The 22,937-nt window shown below is 35.0% G+C and overlaps 1 protein-coding gene and 1 long non-coding RNA gene across 2 annotated transcripts in view; one reads left to right on the plus strand and one right to left on the minus strand.

The window, feature by feature from the left end:
* Positions 1-8,475, plus strand: part of LOC138147977 (uncharacterized) — a 33,689-nt gene extending 25,214 nt beyond the window's left edge. Inside the window, exon 3 of the long non-coding RNA XR_011164950.1 lies at positions 8,162-8,475. This is a non-coding gene — a long non-coding RNA (uncharacterized lncRNA). The remainder of the gene's footprint in view (positions 1-8,161) is intronic.
* The window catches only part of PKHD1 (PKHD1 ciliary IPT domain containing fibrocystin/polyductin), a 669,991-nt gene continuing 652,663 nt past the window's right edge, over positions 5,610-22,937 (minus strand). Inside the window, exon 67 of the mRNA XM_069070581.1 lies at positions 5,610-6,502. Within this exon, the coding sequence (XP_068926682.1) occupies positions 6,072-6,502 (431 nt within the window). The 3' untranslated portion in view covers positions 5,610-6,071. The remainder of the gene's footprint in view (positions 6,503-22,937) is intronic.

A 22,937-nucleotide genomic window follows, 5' to 3' on the forward strand; every position in this document is an offset into this window, starting at 1 on the left:
TCCCCCCCCCCCAGCAATTCTTGTTCTTGGCAGTTCTCTTTCTCTCTGTAGCAGTAGCTGCTCTGCCTCCATGATGCGTCCTCCCAGAAATTCTGGCCTCTCTCAGCTTGGGCTTCTTCTTATATAAGGTGTTAGTTTCTCCCTGTCTTGCCCCTTCCTGTTATGTAAGTAAGTTCATCCCACTGTGTGATTCACAAGTTCTAGGTCCTAATACTGGACACAATTATGAACTTGAAACTAAATGCAAAGTACCTGCTTGATTGCAAATACAATGGGGTCTTCAAATTCCATTACTATTTCAAGGATATATGGAAGGACATGAATGAGAAAAGCATTGCTCCAGAGTCATATGACCTGGGTTCAAATATTACCTCTGACATTAATGGTGACCTTGGGTTTCTACTTCTTCATGAGTAAAATGTAGAAGATTGAATCAGATTGGCTTTTCAGATGCCTTCCACTTATCAAATTAGGATCTTATTATTAGAAATAGTAAATATAAATAGCATTATCACATAAGAGGATGAGAAATTGATGGGTAGGTTTTACTTTACACCAATGGAGAGAGTTTCCAAGTTGATGACATGGTAGGTTGATCAGAGTCCCCAAGTTCCTTATTTCCTTTTATTCCTTAGAATATACTGAGTGAAAAAAAATAAAAGAAATACCAAGGACTATTTTTTTTTTCATGAAAGGCACAAGGAGAGCATAAGGGAATAAAACAATTCTGGATCCAAAATTCAACTCTAGAGGGAAGGGTGGTAGCAGTGGAAAAAAAAATCTGTAAAAGGGCATCAAGGAGCCTGGACTTTGTTTATGGGATTTGCGTTGGCCATCTGCCATGCTTTTAATGAACTTCATCTTCACTTTAATTTCATAGACCCTCCTTCTATCTTCAAGATGCAATTTGAGCATCACCTTCTATATGAAGGCTTTCCTGACACCACTGACTACTAGTACCCTCCTTCTGAAATTATGTTGTACTTACTTAATTTATATTTATTTACAATTAGTCTGTGTCTGCTTAGCAGTCCTTGGTCTCCTGTGAAATTGTAAATTTGTTATTAGGGATTATTTTGTTAACTGTATCTATATCACCAGAGGACCTAACAGATATGCCTGGCACATAGCAGGTGCTAAATAATTGCTTATTGATTGATTGAAAGAAGTTTGGAGTCCTCCTGGGAGAATGGGCACATGTCTTCACAGAACCTAATAATTATTGACATGAATGTCTTCTGGGAATGAAATTCCTCAGTCTCTTTTTAGCAAACCATCCTAGGTCCCCTCCCCCAAAAATGTAATGTAGTTTCTTGCTGCCATCAACACCCCCCAAATCGCTTGTTATTATCACTCATTCATCATTTAACTTCTCAAAGTCTTCTTTCTACATTTATTTGGATTTTTTGTAAGTCATTTTTTGGAAACAGGATTTCTGTCTAAACTACATTTTTAAGTGGACATAGCTCTATAGTATAAGCTGTAATCAAGTATATAACTGCTCACTGTGGTTTAATTCCTTCTACTTATAGTTTTCGGAACAGACACGGGAGACATTATATATTCTGTAAACAAAATATGGAATAAATGCATGAATTTTAAATGAAAGAATTAATTAAAATGCTTAACTGTTATTGATATGTATAATTTTATAGATGCAAAGCTGTATAATATTTGCATGTGATTTACATTCAATATTCAGATACTACTTTTGCATGCTGTTTGCATATATTTTAACATATAGTAATTACATATTTTTGCATTTAGATTGTTCAGATGTGACAGTCACTTAACTGAGTAAACCTAGTTAAGTGGTAGAGTGTTGGGAACAGTCATTGCATGTCAATATTTTACAGTATTCCTTCTATAAGAACATAGGCATTCCACTGTGCATCAAACTCATGTTTCCTCTAGTCCAGTATTCTCTCACTTATAGAGGCATCAAGTTATTTCTGAAGGCCTGGTTATCTTCACAGGTATCAATAATAAAAGGTTAAGGACATTGTCCAAACTATCCTAATTTCCCTTATTAGCTTATTAAGGAGTTTGCATTAAAAATAAAACACAACAAAAAATTCCTTTTTTGAACTACCATTCCTGGGAGTTAATTAGACCCATCAGACAAACAAACTTATGCTCTAAGTTTTAGGGAAGGAGCTAGCGTCCATCCCATCCCTCCAAAGTACCCATCACAGCAGGTGCTTAATAAAGGTTTCTTCTTGTTGTTGTATGATCTCCGTCATCCACATGGAGAGTAACATCTAAAATAGGAAAGTTTTCTTTGAAACTGCCACACTTAAAAAAAACACTGAATTTTATTCTTTCTTTGGTAAAATATGACTTTCCAATGAAACTTTATATATTATGTATATTGATGAACTTTTCTGATATTCATCCACTTGTCCCCAAGTAGATATGCACCCAAAGTCCTTATTCTAGTTTCCAGCATTTATTGCATTTTCATAACTTCCAGGATTATAATAAATTCCTCTAGAATATGGATTAGATTAGATGATCACTAAGGCCTTTTCCAAGCCTAAAATTCTGCATTTCTATGAAATATGGGTTGGGACAGGGGAGGTAATGATAAAAAGTCAGTTATCATAAACACATCTCCTCTACAACCAAGACCATAGAATTCTAGTCATCCTGTGGTCCATTTGACTCAATACCCCAAACTAGGACACATACTATAAATTTGAGCTCAAAATAGATGGGTTATGGGGAATCTGTAGCTCCTCCAGGGACACAATTCTGACATGAGGTACCCCAAACATTATAGAGGTTGAGTGGATTATTTAACGGTGAGACAGTATGGGAGTAGTAGAAAGAGCATTAGATTCGGAATCAAAGGATCAGGGCTCAAGTCTTATCTCTTCTATTTGATCCTTGTGTTTTCTTTTCTTTTTTTTTTTTGAAGGGCAATTGGGGTAATTGGGCAATTGACTTGCCCAAGGTCACATGGCTAGTGTTATGTGTCTGAGGCCCGATTTGAACTCTGGTACTCCTGACTTCAGGACCGGTGCTCTGTTCACTGCACCACCTAGGTGCCCCTGATCCTTGTGTTTTCTTGGGCAAGGCGTTCTCTGAGTTCAGTTCCCTCATTTGTAAAAGGGGGTCACTGAGTGAAATGGTATCTTAAGAATTCTTCCACCTCTGTCTTATGAACCTAGGAACCTGTGGGGGATTCTCAGTTAGTCAATAAATGCATAAGCCCTCAGATAGACTCCAGATAAGAACAAAGACCTTTGACAGGGAAAGATTTAAAGAACTGGACCAAAAATTGTCCCAAATTCGAGTGGACCATTTCAGTCTGATGTCCATGCTTCCAGGCATTGTCTTATATTGATCCTTAGATGTGGCATATGTTTCCAATTTCAATATTCCCCACAATTCCTAGGATTTGTATTGGACACAAGAAAATGGTGATTCTGGTCCTTGGTATGGGTATTCTTAACTCCTACAATATTATTCTCCCCAACTTCTTCCTTCCTTCCTTAACTAACCAATTGATTTATTGACTATAGGAGGTCAGTCTCTGGGTTTAAAGATATTTCTTCATATTCAAGGTCACTTCTCCATGGGTTTCCACAGTGTGGGAGACTATTCCCTTTCCCATATACCTTCCTTGTCTTAACCCATTTAATCATTATTTTTTGGGCCTTCCTAGCTCAGAGTGAATGTCAATAGTAACTGTTTCTCTTTAAGCATCAAACCTGAGGATCTTCCCTTCACAGTTTGATTTTTTTTTTTTTAGTTAAAGGGGCCATCCCTTGACTCACTTCTTAAAGAGGCCTATTTACTGAATGGGTGTTACCTCACTCAAAGTGAAAACCTGAAAAGATCTTAGACTAAAAGGCCAGGATCTCCCATTGCATTCTGGGCCATCTCCAGTCATCCTGATAAATATCAGGTCACTGGACCCAGATGGCTCTGGAGGAGAAAGTGAGACTGTTGACCTTGGACAGTTCTCCCTCACCCAAAGCAAAGTCAACTACAAGTCGTGTCACCATCTCCCTGAAGTCTTGGCCCTCTTCAAAAACAAAGGGCAAACACAATCCCTGTCTTATAATGTAGCAAGTCTATGTCCAATACCAGAAGTGTATTAATTTTGCCAAGCAACTCCAAAGCAAGCCTGAGCCATGTCCAGAATGGACCCAAGCAGTAATATCTTCCAAGTTTCTCTGTAGTATATCTGCTTATCTCCATTGGCCTTTATCTCCAGGTGCTCCTAAAATCCTATGTGCTTTGGTACTGTTAAGAATACATGCATTCAAAAAAGTGACTAGAAAGTCCATACCCTTTGACCTGGAGATCCTACTGCTAGACATATACCCCAAAGGAGGTCATTGATAAAAAGAAAAAGTCCATGTATATCCAAGAATATTTATTGCAGTGCCAGTAAAGAACTGGAAACAAAGTACGTGATCATTCATTGAGGAATGTCTACACAAACTCCCATATATGAATATAATGGAATATTTACTTTGCTTTAAGAAATAATGAAGCTTACTAGTTGTGTGACCTTGGGCAAGTCACTTAATCCCAATTATCTCAAAAAAAGAAATAATGAACATGATGAATGTAGAGAAGCACGGACAGACTTAGATGAACTGCTTCAGAGTAAAATAAGTACAGCCAAAAACCAATTTGCACAATGACAAGGTAAATGCCAAGAACCACCACCATCCTCCCCACCCCACCCACACACAAAATGAAATGAATATTGCAAAATTATAAAGAACAAGCTTGGTTCCGAAGGAGAGATATAGAAAAACATATTCTCACCCACGCCATCACCTTTTTTTTGCAGAGGTGGATGGGGTTTATTCAGAGGAGTGGAACATTGCATATAACATTAGAGTTTTTTTAATGTATTGATTGGAATTTATTGATTTTTTTCCTACTCTTTCTTTTAAAAAATTATTTGCTTATAAGGCATGGCTCACTGGGAAAGAGAGGGGATACAAAAAAATCTAGGTAGTGTAAAAAGAAAAGATGTCAATAAAATCTATTTTTATAAAGAATGCATGAATTCATGTTCTCTGTTCTATTTTGTCCTGCATCTATTTCATACAAGCTTTTGATATCTGGGGCTATATTGTTCAAGGAAGAAGACTGTCCAATGGAGGAACCAAGCCACAGAGAACTCTGCCTCTTGATCTTTTCTAGTTTCCTAATGTTCCTCATGTCTCTCCCAGTTGTGAATTTGACCTATTATTGACAATGTTGCTTTAAACAAACACATTTGGTTCAGGGAAAATTATCCCCCCCTGCCCCTTGCTTATATTCCCTTTCTCAAAATCCTAGAGAAACTCATGAAAATATCAATGAAGATATCAAAATATCAATGTCATATGAAAATTTTCATGAGGTGCAAACCTAATATGTTCATACTACTTTGGACTCATGGTAATTCTAAGCATGAGATAAAATCAGCTTGTAGAAAAAAAAAACAGGAAGCTGCCTTAGGATTGGATCTGCCTTAGGATCTGCTCCAGCAGATCATAGATAGGAGTCTTCTTCTGTCCTTTAAATACTCTTACAGGATGTTGCAGTGTTTCACTATGTGCTTGCATTTATAACAGCAGCAGACCCTTTCATATCTCTTCTTCTTTTGACCTTTTCTTTCTTGTGTGTGAGAAGCACTTAAAGAGCCTTCAGAAATCTCTTCTGACATAAATCAAAATAACTCCAATTTTATGACACATAGTAGGTATTTAATAAATGTTTGTTGACTTCTTGGATGAAATGTTCATTCTTACTTGCTAGGATCATATATTATCTGTCCATGAATAGGCTGAGTATTGTACACATTACATGCCCAGAATTGTGTTGTCTATGGATTGGGCCATGGTGGAATAGGGGAGAAACTATAGAACTATTTAAGGCATTCCTTGCTCTCCATTTTAAAGCACAAACACACATACAATAATTCAAGATTGAATAATATTCAATAAGATAATATTGTTCCTTCCAGGCTCCTCTCATATTTTAGATTTCTTCTACCTCTGCTCTAAATCTGGAGAATTTGCCAACATTTTTATTTTAGTGGTTACACTTCTATCTTTTCACAATTGTCCCTGAATAGGTGCCTGCTGCAGTGAATGTGGGTAGAAAGCCTCTGAGTCTGCTTGGGAAGATTTCCTCTCCCAGCAGAGGCCCAAGTCACCATTTTTTTTGCTAGCATGTCTCTGCTCCTGTACCCTTTGACCCTTTTGGTCTAAGCTAGGATAGAGCATCAGTAATTGATCTTGTTCTGCTAGTTGATACCCAAGTAACTGTGCTTGAGCATCCTTCCAATTTCTGACATCCTGGATAGCTACTTGCTGAGAAGGAGTGCCAATAGTGAGAATGTGGTCTTGGGATGGAAGGTGAGCAATGCCTTCTTCCCCTCTTGCTGCCTCCCTATGCACAGTGCGGACTGTTCTTGATAATCCGTTCAGCGACTGTTGATAAGGGAGCTGGTTCAGCTTGCCTGGCATGGCCTTCTGGCTCATATCTGTGAAAGGCAATAAAGGAAGAAATGGAGTTATTTATAGCCCTGCACAGACTTGACCCCAACTTACCTTTTCAACCTTAATATGTGACACTCATCTTCATGTACTCTGTGTTCTAGTCAAATAGCTTCTTACTGTTCCTTATGCAAAACACGGTTTCCTATTTCCATGCCTTTTCATCACCTCTCCTTCATACCAAGATGCACTCTTCCCTTGCTTCTGTCTCTCCTAATGCCTAGTTTCCTTTAAGATTCAGTTCAAGTGGTGCCTTCTATAGGAATTTTCCTAATCCTTCAGGTGCTAATGCTATCCCAAATCACCTTATTATATATGTATATGTATATATATATATATATACACACACACACACTTATAAGTGTACATATTATGTCACAAATATATCATATTATGTGTCCTAAAGGCCCTTTGTAGTGTTGAGTTGATAAGACATGTGTAGAAATAAATGTCTTATTTTCTTGTTTATTGTCATAAAAGAAAAAATGTTTTAAGTCATACAGGAAAAGTCCAAGACAAATACCTTAGCAGGCCATTAAGGGAAGAGTCAACTTTTGGTTGGAGAGATCACAGGAGGTTTCATGAAGTAAGTAAAATTTGGACCAGACAGTGACTTAAATACAGAATTTCAATTTGAACATTCTTGGAGGAAGGGGTAAACTGCAAAAAGTCAGAAAAATCATGAAAATATATGACATGTTAAGGGAACAACAACTAATCCAGTTTGACTGGAACATAGGGACCATGAAGGGGAGTGCTTGGAAACCGGTCTAGAAAGGGAGATTGAGTACAGACCTTGGCAGGTTCTGAAAAAAGGAATTTAGACTTTATTCTGAAGTGGGGGTAGGGGAGAATCTTTGAAGGGTTTTTGGACAGGGGCAAGACATGATCAAACTTGGATTTTGTAAGATCAATCTGATAGCACTTTGTATAATGGATTGGAGATAGGAGGCAGGGGAGGCAAGGGAACAGACTATTATTATAATAATGAAAGCACTAAGAGGAGAGGGCCTGAACTAAGTTAGTAGCAGGAGAGAGTAGATAAGGAATTTATTTTAAAGACATTTCAGAGATATAAATTGCATAAAACTTATAGTGACTAGCTATATGTGTGGGGAAAAGGTAGAACGATAAAGCATTGATTAAGTACTGACTATATTCTAGACAACATACTAGGAGAAGGGGATACAAATGGAAAGAAGACATAACTTCATCTCTCAAGAAGTTTACATTCTAATGTTGGGGAAGGAGAAAGACAAGTTTATATATAAACATAAAGATAAAGATAATATATGCAAGTAAATAAAAAGCAATTAAATACAAGGTAGTTTTGGAAAGAGGACAATAGCACTTGGGGAGGGGACCAGGAAGGGTTTCAACCCAAACAGGAGCTTTTAACCTCTTTGCTTCATGGATCACATGATCAATCTAGTGAAACCTATGGGCTGCTTCTCAGAATAATGTTTTTTTTTAATTTAGAAAATAAAATACAAAGGATTACAAAGAAAAATCTAGGGCACTAGGTGTTACTTGGCCAATGAAATTAACATCTGCTCCAATCAGTAATCATTTAGCTGAGATCTATCAGCTATGTTTATCTGCTCTGCCACTGTTCTGACTAAGCAACTTTTTCCATCTTCCCACAGTTGAGGGCCAGTTCTGACCCAGTCCATACATGCGAACAGTCTGGCACAGGATTTCTCTGAGCCCAGCTCCCCATGAAGGCTATATTGTGTCTTAAGATTGGCTCCCCATCACTTCCTGACTTGCAGGAGTTTAGGACATGATAACCGAACAGTGACCCAGATACTGATGCATGCAAGGGAACAAGGACATTAAAACATGCAGATGTATGTAAGTGAACAAGGACATTAAAACATTTTCTCACAGGAACCTAAGAGATAATTGCTTTATATTCAATATATAATCCCTACTCTCTGATCAATAAATTGGAACTGCTATGAAAAACCCTCCTGGCTCATGTCTCATCATTTCACACTCCTCAATTTGGCCTGTGCCCATTTGATGCTAGCATCATTCCCACTTTCCCTTCACATTTTAAATTCCTCTTTACCTGCTGCTTAAGTCACAGAGAATGAATGTTCAGTCGCTGAAATGAAAGTCACTTGATTCTCATTGACTCACCTTTACTTAAAAAGTACACATATTCAAGATGGCAGCCATTTGTTTAGGAAGCACTTGCTACTACGTACATTGGCATGAGGCAGAAAACCTGACCACTTCTTCAACTATTCCCTCAAACTCAGTATATAGCATTGCAATCTTTAAGAGCCCAGGCCACCTTCATATCATAATGAAACAACAGGACCAGGTATTAGTGGAGGAAGCCTTAAACACTACCCATACTACCTATCCAAATTTTACTATCAGTTTTCCACAGGAGTGGACCCAGCTACTATGTTCCAAAAGTCTACCTTATATTTGTATGATACATTCATTTTCTCCTTGCCTATCTATGACCTACTTTAAGGAACTTTTGCTACTTCCAATTATTTATTCTTTAACCCATCTCTACAATTTTTTTATAGTTAATAATGTAACTCCAGCACATGAGGCTCTCTCCTCTCCCATGTTTCCCTTGCATCTATAGATCTCACCTCTTGCATTTAGCATCCCCTTACTCACAGAATCAAAAGAAACACAAGATGCACAAGTTAGAGGATCTACCCCAAATGTTCACATGGACTATTTGTGCCTGAATTGTGGTAGAACATTCCGACATCGGACACACTGTAACTTGACTCTAGCATAGTGATGTCATTTTGGTCCTCTTCAAGAATGAAGGAAAACAATCAACTCACAGAATCACAAATTTTGAAACAGGAATATAGACATCAAATAGTCCAACCTCCTCATTTTAGAATTGAGGAAACAAGGTCAAAGAAGTTGAATGACTTGCTTAAGGTCATAGTTATAAATTAAAAGGTAAAATTTGAACTCAGGTTGTTGCTGTTGTTATTGTTTAGTTTTTTTTTCAGTCATGTCCAATTCCTTTTGAGCCCATTTGGAGTTTTCTTGACATAGCTACTGGAGTGGGCTGCCATTTCCTTCTCCAGCTCATTTTACATTTGAGGAAACTGAAGCAAACAGGTTTAAGTGACTTGACTGTTAGTAACTGTCTGAGGTCAAATTTGAACTCAGGTCTTCCTGACTTCAGGCCCAGAGCACTCTATCCATTGGACCACCTAGCCAAATCCAGTAGTCTTGTGCTGTAACATCCTGCCTCACTCCATAAAAAGATAATGATTTTTTGATGTATGCAGCTCTCATGATTGCCTTTTATTTTACCTCACTTCTAAATTCATTAACCCCTTTCCTTGCACTTATTGTAAATACAAGTATATTCTACCCTGACCAACATAGCTTCTTAAGTATTTCATTAAAACCAAATCCTACAGTAAATTGTAAAACTCACTTATAATATCATTTTGCCACTTGCCCCTTAGTAATATTTATAAGATTGTCTCTAAATTATATATATATATAAATTATATATATATATTATATAATAAAATATATATTGAACACAAGCTCCATTTTATATAAAGGCCATAATTTTCTGACATATACAGCTCCTATGATTGGCTTTTACTTTATATCTCACTTCCAAATTCATTAACCCCTATCCTTGCATTCATTTTAAATACAAGCATATCCTACAAAAAGTGGCCCTGACCAACAGTTTCTTAAGCACCTCATTAAAACCAAATTGCACAGTAAATTGACAAAAGTCAGTTATAATATCATTTGGCCAATTGCTTATTTGACATATTTATAACACTGTTAATAAAGCCTATTGCATGTTGAACATTTAAGCTCCATTTTATATAGAGAAGGGCTGGGTTACTCACAACTATAGGGGCAGTATCCCAAGTGGTCAGTCCATATCACAGCCTACTGACTGTAGTGGGAGAAGGGGTGTGTAGTGAGAGGGTTTTCATATCTGTAAATTCAAAAACTTTAATTTGCTGAGATTACCCTGTGCTTTGATATGACCCTAGACTGCGTTTGTGGAGTATCTGGTTAATAGCACAACAGTTCTCTTAGAACAAAGTTCTTCTGGATTTGGGGCATCCAACAGTTTTTCCATGATATGTGTTCCAAGTGCCTTGAACAGGGACCTTATCTTTTTGACTAAGAGTTAAATATTTTTTTTTCCTGCATACAATTAGTAGTCAGAGTTGCCCTGGATGCGAAATTGCCTCCTACAAGCAAGAAGCCTAGGACTGATCTTTGCTCTAGCTATGCCCAGGTGATTGGCCCATGAAGAGCTCAGATGTAAAATGAGAACTGGCCATTCCAGGTGCTCGTATACCAGTTGCCTAGCTATGTTAATGGCATTATTAGCAACTCCAAAGTTGCTAACAAATTCAGATCATCTAATGGTCAAAAGACAAAAGAAAGTAGAAACAAAGCATAAAAAGTGATCAGCACCTTGATTTTTCTCTCAATAAAACCAACTTATTCTATGTAAGAAGATTCAATCCATAAACCATCCACATTCTAACCATTGAAGGCATTGTTCTGCCTGTTTAGAGAAAGCATTGGAAATCTTTTTTTCCCCTCGTTTCTTTTCTTCTTCAAGTCAGAAACTATTCATAAAAGACCAATACAGGATTGGATTTCCTTTGCAGACCAAAAATACGTTTTACAAAAAAAAAAACCTCCCCATGAATTATTTACATGGCAGCTCCAATCAGCAACATACCTGCCAGACTCCCCAGCTGAAATGAAAGTTCACTATGTAAAGGTGCCAAGGGAGAATGGCAGCCTCCCACTGCGAGTTTATAGACAGAACTAAGTCAGCACACATTATATGTCAGAGCCAACATCAGAAGGAATCAGATCCTTTGATCTCAGACTTCCACAGGAAGCTTAGATCTCAGACAAATTAGATAAAAAATGAATTTATAGCAGATATGTGTCCTAAGGCACACAGCTGAACACTTGGGTTTTGGGCAAAGGAGGAGAGTGAGTATCAAAACATAGAAATCAGTAGCATGTTTCTCCCTCCTTCTCCCTCCCATCCCACCCCACCACTGCCTTGGGGTTACATGCTCATTAAAATAAGAAGATGGGATTCCAACTTACCTCTTCCTGTGTCTTATATAATCCTTACTTCTTCTTTTTTTTTTTTTTTAAATCCCACAACAACAAAACAAATCCCAGCTATGGGAATGGTGTGATGTAACCTGGCCAAGTCTTAGAGATGTAATGATAAAGGGGGTTGGGGTTCCCTGAGGGGAAAAGATGTGGGTGATCTATTTCTGCTCTACCCAGGAAAGCAATGGCTTACAATGTGTACTCTTCCATGACCACCCGGTGTCTGTTTCCCACATCCAGGGCTAGCCAAGTACAGTAGAAAGAGCTCTTGATTTTGGATCAAATCATGTAGGGTTGAATCTTGGCCATTTGATATCTAGGGAACTTTGAGGAATCATTTCACTTCTCTAGCCCTCAGTTTCCCCATCTGTAAACTGAGGACCTTGAGATGATCTCTAAGGTCACTTCCATTTCCAGTGCTCCTTTCCACTTTTCAGGTACAAATACATGCATTGTATATGGTATCTTTAAATCTGGATTTTATTGTAGTCATCTGAGTTTATTTTTAAAGCAATGAGAGCATAGAAAGATATCATGCATATTTTACCTACAAAATTATAGTGAACTTCAATCTTCTTGGAAGGGACAGTGAAGGTGATTCAAGTGCCTCTTTTTACCTACCAATATTATATAGGTTACTACATATATTTTGCTTTTTGGAGAGGGGAAGGTAGGGCAGTTGGGGTTAAGGGACTTGCCCAAGGTCACATGGCTAGTTCTGTGTTGTGTCTGAGGCCGAATTTGAACTCAGGTCCTCCTGACTCCAGGACTCTATTCACTGCCCCACCTAGCTGCCCCTAGGTTACTGTATTTTGAATCAAGAGTTCAAAAGAGAGAACTGAGTGAGGACTGATCCATTAGATGATCAGTGGGTACAGAGTATATTCTCCCTTCATTCCAGTTTTTCATTTGTCAAATAAGGGAGAGAGTCTTGATACAAGCCTCCCATCCTCCCAGGTTGCAAACATAGGAGTCTGAAAGAATTGTTTCTCATTCTACCTTTGCTATGTACAATAACTGTTTAATAATTTTTATATTTAATATTTTCATATTTGATATCTTTCTATTTGTTTGGGAACAGCAGTGTATTGTAAAAGTTTAACATGTGGCTCCCCAGGAAAATGCATACAGGACTCTTAAGTTTTTTTTTTCTTGTTCAGTTGCTTTTTTCAGTCATGTCAGACTCTTTGTGATTCTCTTTGTGTTTTCCTTGACAAAGATACTAAAATGGCTTGCATTTATTTCTCCAGATTATTTTATAGAATAGGAAACAGAGGCAAATTGAGTTAAGCGACTTGCCCAGGGTCACACAGTAAGTGTCTGAAGTCAAATTTGAACTCAGGAAGATGAGTTTTCCTGATTCTAGACTCAGCACCCTATCAACTGAGTCACCTAGCTATCCTGCTTTTAAGTTTAATCTGCATTATTAACATGTTCTCCATCATTTTCTTAAATCTAGGCAATTAAAATAAATCATGCTCTGATTTGTAGCTTTTGCTAATTTTTGAAGTGTTAAACTGAAAATTTAACAAGCTTTCAAACCTTTGGCACATTATTGACCAGGCAAGTCAGCTCCCTGCTTTGAAACCCAGCTTCTTCTTTAATAAAATTGTGATTTTAATGCCTGTCCTGCCTGTGTCATAATAATTTTGTGAAGATTTAATGAGGCAATATATGTAAAAGCATTTGGTAACCATAAAAAGGATGTAAGTGTAAGCAATTACAATTGTCATGCTATCACGATCAATAAATATTAGTTGAATGAAATGCAGTGCAAGTGAGTGTCCTAAACAGGGTTGTCCAGTGGATATCTTGAGAGCCAACCTCAGAGTCAGGAAGATATGGGGTGAAGTTTGACTTTGGACACATACTACTTATATAAGTCACATAACCTGAAAGTACCTCAGACAGCTGTGTAAGAGTTTAAGATATAAAGCAGGTGCCTGTCTACTTCAGAAGAATGAGTTTTCCCATCGGAATTTCTCTGTAGCAAATGAAATCACAGATAAACAAGATTGGCTTCCCAGAGGAGATAGAAGAACGTATTCCTCTCCCTCCTTTGCTGAAGTGGAGGACTCTGGGTAGAATGTAGTATGGAAGACCAAATAAAATGTCAGACTTGGTTGATGTGTTAGTTAATTTTGCTGAATCTTTTGCTGATTTTTCTCTCCCTTTTATTCTTTTTATCCCTATTCCCCTTTCCATTTTCTTCTCCTCAATGCTCTTTAGGTCTTTTCCCCACCCCATCATGTACCACTTGCTATTTCTTTTAAATGTATATAATAAAGTTATTATATAAATTTCTTTTTTCCCCTTTTTTATCCCCTCCTCCCCTCCAACCTAGAGACGACTACCATTAGACACAAATGTGTATGTGTGTATATGTATATATGTTAAATCATTCTATTTGTACTTATATTCATCAGTTCTTTCTCTGGATGCAGATAGTGTCTTCCTTTATATGTCCTTTATAGTTAATGTGGTTATGTGAAACTACTCTCTCTTGGTTTCCCTCCTACTGTCCGACCTGTCCTTGATGGTTCTATATCCACGCAATGTCCATTAACTGTGGGTGTCCTTCAAGGCTGCATTTTGGGCCTTCTTCTCTTTCCTCTATACTGTATTGCTTGGTGATCTCATTGGTTCTTAAATATTCAATTAGCACCTTTACATTCTAAAGTTAACATATCCAAAACTTAACTAATTATCTTCTCCCAGAACTCTCCCCTCTTCTTAATTTTCCCATTGTAATACCACTATTCTCCCAGTCACACAGATGTACCCCCTAGGTGTCATAACTCCTCACTTCCTTTCACCCCTTCCCCTATACCCAATGTGTTGCCAAGACCTGCATATATCTACCTTCATAACATCTCCTGTGCCTTTCTCCCATTTGACCCTGCCACCACCCTGCTGCAGGTCTCAATTACCTCATGACTTTTCTACTTCTTTAGCCTTCTGGCTGGTCTCCCTACCTATAGTCACTCTCTACTTAAGTCCATTTACCATTCAGCTATTAAATTGATCTTCCAAAAATCATATTTGATCATTTTACATCCATATTCAATAAACTCCACTGACTCCCTATTACCTCCAGGATAAAATAGAAAAATTCTCTTTTGGGCATTTCATAAATCAGCCCCTTTCTACCTTTCCAGTCTTCTTTCTCCTTACACCTTTTGTCATCCAGTGACACTGGCCTCGTTGAAAGTCTTGGAACTATGCTGTTAAGATTAGATGGTACTTAGAAACAACAGGATACAGAACTGCTGTTTCCCAGGGGAAGATTCAGATAACAGATCTCTTCTATCTGTAATTCTATCTTCTGGTAAAATGGCCTCTTTGGTTCCTCATCCCTCTTTAATTCAAAAGCTTCTACAGGAACCCTTCCCTTGTTTTTTCTCTAATAATTTATTAATAAGCCACCACATAAAAAATGTAGCTTAATAAAACACCAAGGCATTGTTTACTGCTTAACATAGTTAACTTAAGTGGCATTGAAAAGATTCATGTAGATGGCCATATTAGATTATCTAAGAGATTAGCATCACTCTAACAGTTAGCCAAGGAATGTGACTGGATAGATATCTCTTTATGGAATCTGGGGCCAGGAGACAATTCTAAGCATCTGTCCTACATACAGATATAGTAAATTACAACAGGAAGGCCTCACAGAAACCAAAATAGAAATAGCTCCAAGAATAATAAAACAGGCAAAGATATCTAAAGGGATGGCGTGAAGCATATGTTATATAGAATTTTCAAGGATTTCAGATTTTGTACATTATGCTTCTCCTTCTCTATTTCCTTATAACACTCTATACCACTATGAAATACTTGACATTTTCAGAATATGCTATCATGGGGTAGTAGATACAGACTCACCCTTGAAGCCAGGAATATGAGGGTTCAAATTCCTGCCTCTGATAGATACTGGCTGGGGAACCCTAGATATGTCATTTAACCTATCTGAGACACAGAAAATTCCCCAAGATTGAAAATAGCAAAGAAGGTATTTATCTGCATTGCTAGAGAGGAGTTCACACCAGGAATTCTCTATATTGATGAAATAACAGGTCTTGTAAATAGCTGTATGCAAACATACAAATATTTTGCAATTAAAACACACACACATGTGTACATATATATATATATATATATACATGTCTGTCGGTATTCTCTCATATGTTTCTCCCAACAAAACCTGTGATGAAGTGAAGGGATTATTACTCTCATTTTATAGATCATAAAACTGAAGCTTTGAAAGGTGATGAGATTTGCTCAAAAACATAAAAGTTAGTCAAGACAAACCCTAAAAACCCAAGGATTCTGAATATTATTCCATTGCTATGATGGACACAAGGAAAAATGGAGGCATTTGTCAATATTAAAAAGCTATTAACTTCCTGCTTTGAAAAACTAAAATAAAACCTGGGGCTTATTATATAAACCATAAGCCATGTCAAATAGTCTTATTCTTCAATAGGCACTCCAAATGTATGATATTGGCATTTTTTTATCATATGGAAATATGGTGGTGTTTGACTATTTTTTAGAATGAACAGGAATACAAATTATTCTAGTAGATAGGAATAGAGAGACTTAAGTCTCTAAAATAGTAGTTTGTAAAATTTTTCATTGACCCTACCAATAGTATGATGAGTAGAGTTCTGTGGCTAATTTCTGTGAAGATGCGAACAAAAACGGCAGAGGAGAATTTGGCAAGATTGGTTTATGATCAATCAATTGATATTTATTAAACTATTTGTTAAATAGTGCCAGGCACTGTGCTATGTTTTGGTGATGAAAGTGCAAAGAATGAAACATTCTCTGCTAACTTTCAGTTTGTATCCTAATGGAGGAGACAGTAAGGATAGATAGATAGTAGAGAGATAGATAAATATAGATAGATAAATGTAGATCTCTCTCTCTCTATACACACATACATACGTATATATGTGAGTGTACATACATACATACATGAAACACACTTGAAAATTAAAGACTCACCTCTCTCTATATGTATATAGACAGATGTATGTGTATACACACATATATCTATATATCTATATACATAAAAAATAAATACAAAATAGCTAAATTCAAGGTTCTTTGAGACAGAGTACCTAGCAGTTGTAGGACCAGGAAAGGCTTTATTCAGAAGATGGCATATGAGCTATATTTTCAATGAAGGGAGGAACTCCACGAGGTGAAGGTAAAGATGGTAAAGATGCCCAGATGGTTGGGTCATGTAAAGGTACTAAGATGCAAGATGGGTTGAGGAATAAAAAGGCCATTTTTTCTAGACTGCAGAATTTTTGAGCAGAGTAATGTTCAATTGCTTTGGAAGGCTCAAAGCCAAATTGTGAAGGAATCTAAAAGATTAACAGATTATATATTATCTTAGAGGTAATAACAAGTCATAGATTTGGGTGAGTAAGGGAGTCACATAGACTGAACTGCATCTCTGAAAGAAATTCCTAGATCACTGAAATAACACATCTGTCAAAACATCTAAGTGCTCACATTTACCAGTTCAAACCTCCAGCTATGCCTTTTGGTCTCGTCTCTATGCTACTAGTTTGATTGGTCATTATTTGAACCTCATGTTCATCTAAACAGGTCAAAGAGGGTAGAGTGTATGTATGCACACATAGAATTTGATATAGAAATACATGCAAGTGATACAGGGAGGAAAAAGAAAAAAGAAAAGAGGAGATAAAAAAGAAAGTAGATGAATGAGAAGATAAGTCATTAGAAAAAACAAATCTTATGATTAGAAAGAGAATCTTGAATAGAGGTATGAAATGGGAGAAAATGTAAGAACTTTTAATAAAGAGTGATGGGGAGCAGAGAGACAACAAAAATATATAAGAAAATAGACACAATTGTAAATGTGTCATAAACTCATACATAATATGGAAGAAGATAGAATAGAAGAACCAGATATATAATATATACATACACATATGTATATATATATGTGTGTATACATACATATATACATGAAACATACTTGAAAATTAAAGACTCACATAGAATTAAAATAATGAGTTGTGGCAGAGTCTATTTAAGTCTAGTTCATTTAAACAAAGAAACAAAACAAACAAAAAAAAACAACAACCAGAAGTAACAATTAGGATTTCAGACAAGGCAATAGCAAAAACTGATTTAATTAAAATAGATAAAAAGGAAAACAACATTTTGTTGAAAGTTACCATATGCCATTAAGTAATTTCCATTGTTAACATATAGGCACTGAATTGAGTAACATCTAAACACATTAAAAAATTTGGGAGACCCTATAGCAGCCCTTTAAGCTTTAGATAAATCTAACTAATAAAAAAATAAGCATGAAAGAAAACAAGGACCTCAATAGGATTTTAGAAAAGTTAAATATGATAGACATCTGGCAATTATTGAATGAGAATAGAAATGAATATTCATATTTCTCTGCTGTGCAAGGCACTTTTACAAAAATTGACCATGTATTAGGACATAAACATTACACAAATGCATAAAAGCAGAAGTATAAAACACCATTTACTATCACAACGCAATAAAATTATATCAAATAAAAGGCTTCTGAAAAGTTTCAAAAATAAACTGGGGACTAACTTACTCCTAAAGAATTGATAGATCAAAGAACAAATCATAAAAAGAGAGATAATTTCATTTAGGAAAATGACAACAGTGAAATTGCATACCAAAAATTTTGGCATGCAAATCAAAGCAATCCTGAGGGAAAATTTACGTCTCTAAACACTTTTATCAATGAAAAAAAAAGGAAGGATTTGCAATTAAATGATGGAAAACCCACAAATTTTAAAAACTCAATTAGATACCAAAAGAGAAATCCTGATAATCAAGGAGATAGGAAAAAAGAGAAAAATAAAACTAAGAAATTACCCATTTTGCATCTAACTTTGTTTTCTATCTCTTGTTTATTTATAAATTGTTCACATATCTATAAATCTTATAAGTAATATGTTCCATGTTCTTCTAATTTTCTTTTAATATCTTGCTTTAAATCTAAATAACATATCCATCTTGACTTTATCTTAGTAAATAGTGTAAGATATTGCTCTATGCCCAGTGTCTGCCATATTGCTTTCTAGTTTTCTCAACAATTTTTACCAAGTAATAAATTCTTAGGCCAAAATCTTTAGTCTTTACACTTACTTTATACTTGTCAAATATAAAGTTATTACATTTATTTGCTCCTGTAAAATGTATGACTACTCTACTCCATTGATCTACCTTTCTATATCTTAGCCAGTAGCACATAGCTTTGATAATTACTACCTCATAATATAGTTTAAAATCAAGTACTGGGACGGCTAGGTAGCGGTGAATAGAGAACCAGCCCTGGAGTCAGGAGATCTAAACCTGAGTTTAGATCTGACCTCAGACACTTAACACTTACTAGCCATGTGACCTTGGGCAAGTCACTTAACCCCAATTGCCCTGCCTTCCTGCCCCCTCCAAAAAGAAAATCTGGTACTGAGAAACTTCCTTCATTTTTTTATCATTATTTCCTTGGATATTCTTGATATTTTGCTTTTCCAAATGAATTTTATTATTTCTTCAAACTCAATAAAATATTTTTTTTGGTAATTTAATTAGAATGGCATTGAATATGTAAATTAGTTTAGGTGAAATTGTCTTTTTTATTATATTGGCCCTGCCAACCCATGAACAATTAATATTTCTCCAATTATTTAAATCTGATTTTAATGGTATAAAAAGTTATTAAATAATTTTGTTAATGTAGTTTCTGGGTTTCTTTTTGGCAGGTGGACTCCCAGGCATTTTATACTGTCTAGAGATATTTTACATGAGGTATCTTTTACTACCTCTTCTTCCAGAATTTTGTTTGTCACATATAGGAAAACTGATGATTTATATGGATTTACTTTATATCCTGCTACTTTGCTAAAATTACTGTTTTGACTAACTTTTTAATTGAGTCTTTGGGATTTTCTAAGTATATCATCACATTATCTACAAAAAGGAATAGTTTTATTACCTCATTCCCTCTTCCAATTCTTTCAATTTCTTTTTCTTCTCTTACTGCTATTGCTTGGATTTCCAATGCAATACCAAATAATGTTGGTACAATGGGTATTCTTTTTTCACTCCTGATCTTACTGGTAAGGCTTCTAGTTTATTCTCATTATAAATAATGCTTGCTGACATTTTAGAAAAAGGCTTTTTATCAATTTAAGGAAAAATTCAATTATACAAATACTTTCAAGCATTTTTTAATAGAAGTGAGTGTTGAACTTTATCAAAAGCTTTTTATGTGTCTATTGATATAATCAAATGATTTTTTAAACTTTTATTATTGATGTAATCAATCATGTCAATAGTTTTCCTTATGTTAAACCATCCCTGCATCCCTGGTATGAATTCTACTTGTTAATAAAGTATAATCTTCATAACATATTGTTGTAATCTTTTAACTAGTATTTTATTTAGGATTTTGTCTCCATATTCATTAGTGAAATTGATTTATAATTTTCCTTTTCAGTTTTTACTCTTCCTGGTCTAGATATCAATATCATATTTGTTTCATAAAAGGAGTTAAGGGCAAAAAGAGTATGGTAGGATCCTTTCATTGTCAATTATTCTAAACAATTTATTTCTATTATATTAAATCAAAATAAAACAAGGGTAACCAAGATCAGAAAGAAAGCAGAAAATTGGGAAAAATGTATAGACTATCACATAAAAGTCTTATATCAAAAATACATAAAGAATTTTGTCAAATATATGTCTTTCCCAAAATGATAAGTGGTTAAAGGATATGAACAGGCAATTTTTCAATGAAATGATCAAAACAATTTGTAATCATATTAAAATTTGAATCATTAATGATTAGAGAAATGCAGATTAAAACAACCTTGAGATATCATTTTATACCTACCAGGTTGGCTAAAATGATTCAAGGGGATAGCAAAAAATGTTAGAGGGGATGTGGAAAATTTGGACACTAATTCATTGTTGGTGAAATTGGGAACTGATTCAACCATCTTTGAGAGTAATCTGGAATTATAGACAAAGAGTTGTTAAACTATTTATACCCTTTGATCCAGCAATACCTCTACTAGGTCTATTTCCAAAAATGATTAGGGAAAAAAGAAAAGAATGTATATGTTCCAAAATGTTTATAGAACCTCTCTTTATGGTAGCTAGAAATTGTGGGGATACCCATCAATTGGGGAATAGCTGGAAAAGTTGTGATACATAATTGTGATGGAATACTCTTTGCTATAAGAAATTATGAGTTCAATGATCTTAGAAAAACATGGAAAGATTTGCATTAAATAATGAAGAGTGAAGTGAGTAGAACCAAGAGAAAATTGTATGCAGTAACCAAATTTTAAAGAACAACTTTGAGTGAATAAGGTATTTTTACTATTATAAAAACCCAAATTAACTAAATATCTTAATACAGGTGTGTGTGTGTGTGTGTAATGGTAGCCATCTTTAGGGTGGGGTGGGGGAATGTAGAAAAAAGGAAAAAAAGAAATTAACATGGTAGTTTTGTTGTATATTTGAAATGAATAACAAATTGTGTATAATACATTTGCAGTTTCATGTACAATCATCTTTTTATTATACTATGTTATGGAAATACTTGTTTTATTCCATAAATATATATCAATGTAATAAAAATAAAAGGAAAAAATAAATAAAGCTAAAAGTTGACTTTTTGGAAATACATGCATGCACATACACATACATATGTGCATATATTTGTCATCAGCTAACATTATTAAAAAGAAGAGGAAAATCAAATGACCAGTATGAACATGATGAAGGAGAATTCATAAGAAATGAAAGACATTATTAGAAACTATTTTGTATAACTATATCACAATAAAACCAATAACTTGAGTGAACATTTTTTAAATGTAAGATAATTCGATCAAAAGAAAAAGAAATAATTTAGCCCAATCTCATAGAAAGAAAATAAACAATCTTTAAATGAAGTCCTCTGAAAAAGGACATGTTCACAAGTCATTTCTATTAAACCTTCTAATTATAAATCAAATGCTTCAGTTTGCAAAAAAAAAAAAAGCAAAAGAAGAGATCCTACCAAATTCCATCTATGACACACATATAGTTTTGATACCTAAATGAGGGAGCAGCAAAATAGATAAAGAAATCCCTAAACCTGTATCTCTAAGAAATTTTGATGGAAATTTTTAAAATAAAATTTTAGAAAAGCGATGATAGTAGCATATTACAAAAATTATATACCATGACCCAGTTGGATCTGTATCAAGAATGTAAAATTGGATTAATAGTAGGGAAATAAATCAATAACAAAAACATGATTATATTAATAAATAATTATTTTTTTTTACTAAATTTGTCAATTTTGGTTAGCACTAAAAAACAGAAACAAATGTACCTTTCCTCAATATGATAGAATTATATCTAAAGCCAAGAACTAGTATTATGTAATAAAGATCAAGAAGAAGATCAGGGTGAAATAAGCATGTCTATCCAAGAAAACTTCTAATTGACATGGTGCTGAAAATGTTAGCTATAGCAATAGGACAAGAAAAAGAAATTGAGGAAATAAGTTCAAAGAAGAAACAAAATTATTCTTTTTTTTTTTAAAGATAGAGTCAATGATATACTTAGAGACCCGAGAGAATTAATTAAACTTAGTTGAAACAATCCAAATCTATAGCAAAGTTGCAATACATAAGATAAATCCATGCAAAGCATTAGTATTTCTATGTTATACAAATAAAACTGTAGGAAGAGATAGAAAAAGAAATTACATTTACAATATATAACATGTATAAAATATTTGGAAGTTTCCTTATCACGATAAACCCAAGAAGCATTTAAATACTACTACAAAACACTATTTATAGGAATAAATACAGGCCTAAATAACTGAAGAAATATTAATTACTCACAAGTAAGGAGAATTGATAATAATAATAAATGACAGCCATATTTAAATTAATTTAGTTTTTTAGCATGATACCAATCAAAATTCCATAGGATTACTTTATAGAGCTAGGAAATAGTTACAAAATTAATCTGGAGGAACAAAAAGTCAAGAATCTAAAGACAAATAATGACAAAAATTGGGAAGGAAGAGGGTCCGCGAGATCCCAAATTATACTAGAGCTGTACTTCTCAAAAACAATTTGCCCTTGGTTAAAAAGTAAAGAGATTGATCAATGGAACAGATTAAGTACACAACATATAGAAGTAATCAGACCAAGTAACCCAATCTTTTGAAAAATACAAGGCCTTGCCTCATTA

This window comes from Petaurus breviceps, unplaced genomic scaffold, assembly GCF_028583685.1.
Source record: "Petaurus breviceps papuanus isolate PSGF00001 unplaced genomic scaffold, PetGlider_PUasm1.0 90822, whole genome shotgun sequence".
Classification (NCBI taxonomy): Eukaryota; Metazoa; Chordata; class Mammalia; order Diprotodontia; family Petauridae; genus Petaurus; species Petaurus breviceps.